This window comes from Leiobunum rupestre, chromosome 5, assembly GCF_980474605.1.
Source record: "Leiobunum rupestre chromosome 5, qqLeiRupe1.1.hap1, whole genome shotgun sequence".
Classification (NCBI taxonomy): Eukaryota; Metazoa; Arthropoda; class Arachnida; order Opiliones; family Sclerosomatidae; genus Leiobunum; species Leiobunum rupestre.
The window spans coordinates 31422901-31430473 of record NC_143388.1 but is presented as its reverse complement, the minus strand read 5'-3'; the positions used below and the strand labels follow the sequence as shown (position 1 = coordinate 31430473).

Below are 7573 nucleotides of genomic sequence, written 5' to 3'. Positions count from 1 at the left end.
ACGGGCGCCAAGGTGTCTTTCATGTAGGGGGCGCCAAAAACACTCCTATGTTTAAAATATCAAAGCTATTTATATTTTTTTTGTATAAAGGGGGTGCCATTTTAAATTTTTGAACCGGGGACCATATACACTAGGTACGCCTCTGGTTACCAAGTTTTATTTTCATAAGAAATATTTAAAGTCAGTATATGACATTAATTTTGGATGCTTACAAATTTATATTTTCTTGAAATATATTCAAGAAGATCTGAAAAACTACAAAGATTATCATAATTTCTTCGCCTGCAATACTTTTAAAACCTCTTGAACGGGATATTAACAGATAAATAATTTAATATAAAGGAAAGTAGTTAAATATTTGCCATTTCTACCTTTATTTCGTAAATTTTAATTTTTAACCGGGAGTAATGAAAACCGGCGGTAAATTTGAATTTTATGTGAATAAACTGGTTTACATCCAATTTTAAATATTATCCTACATTATCATACGCGCATCGGAATTCGCGAAAAATGCGTACTATTCGCGACCGAAACGATTCTAGGTGGCGTAGCGGCACTAGCTTCTCGGAGGTTGCGCCTACGATCTAGCGTCTGCTACAGACAAATTAAAAAGTCATAAGAAGGTTACTCTTATTTATAAAGTCAAATTTACGAATAACGTCTGCTTTAGCCGCTACCTATCTAGCTTTCAATGGCGAACCAAAGGTGGCGCAGCGATAGTTTTCAGTCGCGGATATAGTACGCGATTGAAAATATCCTACATCCCACAAACTAGACGGGTTAAGTCACCGCCCGAAAAAATGTAGGGGGTACTTGTAGGATTGTAGATGTACCTTTGTGTGGACAGCCTGCACCTTCTAAAAGCTCCTTCTACACGTTTTCTGGTGCTGGCTTAAAGGCCTAGGTTTTCTTCTGCCTGTCACCCTTAAATTAGGCCAACATGTTCAGCGGTTGGCCTACCACCAGGGTATTTGTACTCCACTAAGTTAATTTAAAGGGTGACAGGCAGAAAAAAACCTAGGCCTTTAACCTCTTTATTAGCTCTAAATTATCGACGTTTATGATAATAAAAAATAAAAAACATTTTTTCAGAAACCGTACTGTTTCTTCGCAGCTTTGATCCTGGCGGAAGTTTAGAGCACTTTCGAAGCAGCGTATTTACACAGGTTAGACTCATAGAAATCTCATAGGTAACTAGAATGCTGCCGCCTACGGCCGAGCTTGACGCCAGTTCGCCTTGAACCTTCAGCCAATGAGAGGCCGTAGAGTGGTTCCGCCAAGGAGGATAATAATCCTCCTTGGTTCCGCTACTATCGCGGGAGATAGGTGACGTCATTCTCTCTGGTGACATTAAATTCTTGGCAGAACCAGTTTTTGAGCTCTGATTGGCTGAGATCTGGCTATCGTCTGCCACGGCGTTTGGCCCATTTGCCAGTTACACGGCAGCATTCTAGTTACCTATGAGATTTCTATGGTTAGACTACGTCATGGAGGAAGAGTTGACTACGTGCTAGCGTTTTGAGCCTCTTAAGTTCTTCTGACTGGCAACGCTGTTTTCTACTATGCTACTGGTACGCCCTCTAAGTGCTAATTAATTTATTATAAATTAAATTTTTATACATTTTAATTATAAATACACTAATGAGCTACCGTATTTATAATTTGATAATATGTATTTTAAAATTTATTAATTTACGATACATTTAAATTTAAAATATAGGTGGCGCTCCATTTTCAAATATTGGGTGCGTTCAGTAACAGTCAACGGAAAAAAAACCCGATGGATTTATTATTTTCCACCGATGAGCTTTTTCGTCATAATGACGTCGTAAGTTACTGAACGCTTTTATTCAGTCATCGGTGTTTTTCAAAATGGCGTAGCATTTATAGTAGTTTTACGTCAGTAATGACGTCAGTCATCGGAAAAACCGACTCTTCCAGCCGATGACTTCGGTGAGTAACTGATGACTATCGTGACGTCAAAACCGGAAACGCGAAAAAGCGTACAGTAGGAAACCGATGTCCGATGAGAGTTGTTGAACGTACCCATAAATATTATTTTAACAATACTTGATTATAGTTCAGAAACTTTACACAAGCCGCCGCTGTAGAATTTTTCAAATTGTCTAAACGCGGGAGTAGCTCATAAGCATCCGTCTCAGAGCCGAAGTAGTCTAACCTGTGTCATAAGTGGTATATAAACCGTGGTTTTATGCTTATTTTCTTCTTCTTCCTAGGGGGATTGGGTGCGCCACTAGCTTCGTATTTGAAAACGTATGGGGACTCTACTGGTAAACCACTAACTACAGAATCATAACTGTGTAATAGAAACGTCTATCGTAGATCCAATTTAAATAATATTCAAAAATTTAAACTAAACCAACTATTTTAGACTTATGCTCTTAATAATAAAGAAACAAAATTAGAGATTGACATTTTATTTACAAACATTGGATGAAAAAGTTTAATGATTTTGTAACACTAAAAATGACAAATAAAAAAGTGGTTTTATTTCTATCGTCGTCTATAGTTTATTCCAAACTATAAAAAAATATTTAAAAAGCTTCAAACGAAGATTTAAGCTTAACGTCCTTCAACTGCAAGAAATAGAAAAGTAAGAAAACCAATTAGAAAATAATTCCCATTAAAATATTATAAAATTTTCTTACTGTAAGAAGAAATATCAATTTCATCGGGCAATTCAGAAATATTCACGTCAAAACGCTCTTGTACTTCGTTCAATATTTTAGCGTCACTTTCATCAGATACGAATGTGATCGCAAGTCCTTTTGTTCCAAATCGACCAGCTCTCGCTACCTATTAATTGAAAATCCAAAATTTTATTCAATACTGCCTTTTATTCAATAAGTTTCTTAATGTACCCGATGCAAATATGTATCTGAATCTTCTGGCATGTCATAATTGAAAACAATGTTAACTCTTTCAATATCCATTCCACGACCAAAGAGGTTAGTTGCAACGAGAATACGTTTCTGGAAATCTTTAAACTGCTGGTACCGTGACAATCTAGAGACATAATGAAAGATATTTAAAAATCATAACTTTAAACCCATTTTGCCACATTTAATTACCTTTCTTCTTGGGTCATGGCTCTATGTATAGCAATCGCTGGGAAATTCTGTTCAACGAGAAGTTGCGCCAATGCCATACAACGTTGTACAGACTTAACAAAAATGACAACCTGCATAAAAGGGAAAGATTAAGAAACTTTCAATTATCTACGATCTACCATGACATTTTACCTGGTTGAACTCTAGAACATCTAGAAGTTCAAAAAGTTTTCGGTTCTTTTCGTTGTCCTTCAATTTAACATAATACTGTTGAAGACCGTGAAGTGTTAATTTGGCTTCATCATCAACGTAGACTTCCATAGGCTAAAAGGATGCGAGAAAGACATCGAAAACGAAATGAGCTTAAAATAAAATACCCACCATTTCTAAGGTTGTTTACAATTCGCATCGATTCAAAATTCCTGTTAATCATACGTATTTGTCAGTGCAAAATGAGCAGTTTACAACTCGCTGACGAGTAACTTATAAAGGTAAGAGAAAAGTTTTGTTAAAAATTAGGCATGATTCATAATATTGTATAACAAAGCCAATTTAATACAATTCCAATCTAATTAACGATTAAACAAATGCTATTTAACAAAACTGTCGCTTTACCTTTAGGACTAATATAACATAAACAACCTTAGGCTACAGATTTTTGTCCCATTTCCGAAGACTAGCAATTTGTAAGATTTACTTTATATTTTTTTAGAGTTAATCAATTTACTGTAAAAGAGATCCCCTTAATTGAAAAATGGTGTTACGCCAAAGCGTAAGACAATCTTTCAAAGATCAATAGTAACCTTTCAGTATAGATTAATTGCTAATCAATACGACTTAGGATAATGTAGGGATAGCTTTCAGTAGTGAAACAGAACGGATTCTCGTCCTCCAGAAGTGAGCCCACAATCTCAGCTTATAGCGTTGTTTCTCCGAGAAGCGAAAAGCTGGCAGACGAGGCGGACCAACAGCCGATGCCAAGAAGCCAGGACGCTTATCATCATCCTTTTCACTTGATCTGGCCAATTGCATTGATTTTATAGCAGCTTTGTTTCCGGGAGCATGGATATTCAACGAGGGAAAATCTCCGCTATATGAAGGTCTATCATTGTTGGAAACTAAGCTGGCCCTAATCTCGTTGTTGGATTTCTCTTGGCCATTCGTAACCAAGACTGGGAAAACACTAACTAAGCTAGACGATGGTCTATCCTTGTTGAAAGCTAATCTGACCCTGACTTTTTCACAACGGTGGTTTCTTCTTGACCCTGAATTAGCTTGATTATTGTGGCGATTCGCGATATAAAGTCTCATTTCTAATTTTTTTTTTTAAGGTATCCAAGCTCATTTTTGATTTTACGTAAGGTGGAAAGATAGAGATAGATCTGGCTAACGGTAACGTATTCCGGAAGACGAGGAAATGGGAAATGGACTGTCTAGGTGATAGCTAAAGGCCTTAGATTCAATTCTGGACGAATTCCGAGAAGAGATTGGCAAAAATGGTGATCTGGTTGTCGACCAATTAATTACTTCTTGCATGAATTTCTTGCAGACTGGGCGAATTTCTTTGCTTAACGTAGCGCTGAACATCATAACTTGTTTTTCATGAGGTGTACTACGGAATATTTCTTGGACATCTCTTCTCATGTCTGTAAATACATAAAAAAAATTACGAATCTTTTCAAAACTTAAAACCAAATATAATAAAAAATTTACCAAGTTGTTCAAGCATTTTATCACATTCATCAAGAATGAAATGCTTTATGTGTTTCAGGTTTAATTTCTTGTTCTTGACCAAAGCTAGAATCCTTCCAGGGGTTCCAACGACAATGTGGGGGCAATTTGTTTTTAAAACTTTTTCATCATTTTGGATACTCATTCCACCGAAGAATACGCTAACTTTCACCGTTGGCATATACTTGGAAAATCGCTCATATTCTTTTGAAATTTGAAAAGCCAATTCTCGAGTGTGACACATAACAAGTACATTAACCTAAAAATTTTGAACTTATTAAAATTGTTTCCCTATTAAGCTTTATTCTAAAGATTGGTTCTTACTTGGCCATCAACAGGGTCCAGTTCTTGCAAAGTTGCTAGGACAAAGACAGCTGTTTTTCCCATACCAGACTTGGCTTGGCATAAAATGTCCATGCCTAAAATTGCTTGAGGTATGCATTCATGTTGTACTACGGAAGAAAAAATGGTTAAAGGTCATCATACTAGGATCCTTTTTTATTACTTTTGTACCTTCAGATGGATGTTCAAAACCACAATCAACTATGGCACGCAAGAGTTCGGGTTTTAGCAAAAAATCCCTAAACCCAGAGCTGTGTATAGATACATAACCACCAACAGGTTTTTTCTCCGCAACTGTAACTTCAGCTGCAGTCTGCTCTTGTTCCTCCTCTTCTTCATAATCGAGAAGATCAGCGTCAGTTTCAGCCATGATAAACCTTCAAGCCAAAATGGAAACTTTCTTTTACAACAGTTAAAATACAAACCTCGAAAAGTTATTCAAATAAAGCTAACCAGACTTAGTCATAAGATAACATAAAACAATTAAGATTTATTTTTTCCCCCTCATGTTATCTCTCCACGCCGACTCCGAGTAGGCTTAACGGAATAATGTTGGTCAAAAAAAAGGCCTACCCCATAAGAAAATAATTTTGGAATATAATTTTTTTAATCAAATACATTTCATATTTGTTATTTGGTAATATAAACAAATCAGAAATGCAGAACTTATTAGAATGAAATAAAACAAATCACTTACTTTTCAAATATTTCGCACTAAATTGTTCAGAAGACTAGATGGTTTTGCAACGATCGCTTTTAACAAAAGACACGAAAAAGTGATAAAAATGGCGGCCGGTTAAATTCCAAAAAAAATCTCACTGCCAATTTCTGTAAAATGCTAAAAGTAGCTCCTCGATGCGAGACACGGTGAAAGTAGGACGTATCGATGTAAATGTAAAAGCTCCTACGTCATCACCATAATCGGGGTGCCAGATAAAAGTAATCCAGCCTAAAAGCGCGGTTTTCAACTTGAAAACGTATCCGTTAACGATTCAAGATTGCAAAATTATTTTAGAGTGAATAGTAAATTCTCAAAATTTAACCTTTGAAAAGACTTTGTTGAACTTCAAAATTATAATTTTAAAACTGACTAAGCAGCGTTCTTTTCAACTCTTATAACCCCAAAAATTAATCACGTGGTTTCGATTCCAAAATGTATTTTGGACTTTGCTTTATATATAAAAATGTGATAACTGAAAAGTAAATAATGTAATAACAGTAATATAGCAACACGCTAATCTTGATTTTGTATCTTAAATTAAATAAATAAATGCGTTTTTGGCGATAAAATGTGGAACAAATAAATGGGAGGAACTTTAGTCAAGTGCGTCATATCAGCAGGCTTCCATCTACCCATAATCACCTGACCCCCTCTACCGATGTTTCAGACAAAATGCGTTGAAATCGTTTCGCTATGGTTTTTTAAAATGCGGTCAGGATAAATGTAATAAATAAAGGGCTTTTTCGGTTACTATCTTAATATTACAATAACGATGCCCGAAAACTCTGAACCAATTAAGAACGAACAAAACATAGGTGATGATCAAAACCAGGAGGCTGATGATGCTGGCCTGACTGAGGAAGAATGGAAGGATATGACAAACGAGGAACGAAATGGTTTGCATCTAATCAACTATTAGACTGTTTTGCTGTGAATGTTATTGCTTGATTATTAATTAAACTCAATCTGCCTTATGTTTTCTTAGAATACACATCCCTACAACGGGCCTTGGAACAAATAGATTCATGCCTCGATGCCCTAGAAAGGAAGAATGATACTTTGAATGCCCAGTTGCGAGCGCTGCTTGAATCAAACAGACAGGCAAGGGAAGAAATTCAAGATGAAAATGTTGTAACCTAATCCAGAATAATCAACATTCCATAAAGATGATCCTGTTTAAGTTTAATGGTACAATATCATCTTAATTTTAATGGTACAATGTCATCTAAACTAGTCTCATGTGTATATGAAAATGTAAAATAAAATATTGTTGTACTAGTCTCTCATTAGCGGCTTTGCTTATTTTAGTTAAGATTAAAATTAATAGGTTCTTGTTAATTTAATCTTTATAAATTAAAGTTAATGGTTCAAAAAAAACAATGCATACAAAGTTGTTTTTTACATATTTTCAGTTTAATGTTTTTAAAACATGATTAATAAACACGCCACAGTTCCGATACTGATTAATATTATAAAAAAAATTGATTCAAGTATTCATAATTAACTGGACTTTTCTTCACTTAACTTCGGATCTTTTTTCTCCAGACTTTGAGAACCTTTAGGAAATCTATCTTTCCTAGATGGAGCTGCCATCATTAACGCCGGTTGGCGGGCGTCATTGGGGAATGTGGGAAGTTTGGGTTGAATGTGTCCTTCCACATCTTGGGCAATCTCCTTTTCAATGACCTCTTCTTGAATTGGATCAGGA

General features: G+C 35.6%; 2 protein-coding genes across 3 annotated transcripts; one reads left to right on the top strand and one right to left on the bottom strand.

Moving 5' to 3' along the window:
* Positions 1-2422: 2422 nt before the first annotated feature.
* On the bottom strand, positions 2423-6218 carry Hel25E (ATP-dependent RNA helicase 25E). Of its 2 annotated transcripts, XM_090174467.1 has the most exons (11): positions 5964-6218; positions 5842-5897; positions 5316-5521; positions 5127-5254; positions 4785-5061; positions 4599-4717; positions 3264-3395; positions 3093-3202; positions 2883-3027; positions 2670-2817; positions 2423-2597 (listed from the first exon to the last, which is right to left on the bottom strand). In XM_090174467.1, exons 3-11 carry the CDS (start codon positions 5512-5514, stop codon positions 2584-2586), a joined length of 1272 nt encoding a protein of 423 aa, XP_090030593.1. In that variant the 5' UTR covers positions 5515-5521; positions 5842-5897; positions 5964-6218; the 3' UTR covers positions 2423-2583. The 2 variants fall into 2 exon arrangements, with proteins under 2 accessions (XP_090030593.1, XP_090030592.1); XM_090174466.1 differs by having other exon boundaries at positions 5842-6218.
* A 294-nt stretch (positions 6219-6512) lies between these two features.
* Positions 6513-7151, top strand: LOC149944142 (bublin coiled-coil protein). Its single transcript, XM_090175345.1, has 2 exons — positions 6513-6761; positions 6851-7151. Exons 1-2 carry the CDS (start codon positions 6638-6640, stop codon positions 7003-7005), a joined length of 279 nt encoding a protein of 92 aa, XP_090031471.1. The 5' UTR covers positions 6513-6637; the 3' UTR covers positions 7006-7151.
* Positions 7152-7573: the final 422 nt, after the last annotated feature.

Excerpts from the sequence above, each read along its gene's own strand:
- LOC149944142 (XM_090175345.1), top strand. The coding sequence starts at position 6,638 with ATGCCCGAAAACTCTGAACCAATTAAGAACGAACAAAACATAGGTGAT. Across the intron at positions 6,762-6,850 it reads GACAAACGAGGAACGAAATG|AATACACATCCCTACAACGG; the intron begins GTTTGCATCTAA and ends ATGTTTTCTTAG.
- Hel25E (XM_090174466.1), bottom strand. The coding sequence starts at position 5,514 with ATGGCTGAAACTGACGCTGATCTTCTCGATTATGAAGAAGAGGAGGAA. Across the intron at positions 5,255-5,315 it reads TTTTGAACATCCATCTGAAG|TACAACATGAATGCATACCT; the intron begins GTACAAAAGTAA and ends TTTCTTCCGTAG. Across the intron at positions 3,396-4,598 it reads GCAAGAAATTCATGCAAGAA|CCTATGGAAGTCTACGTTGA; the intron begins GTAATTAATTGG and ends GCATCCTTTTAG.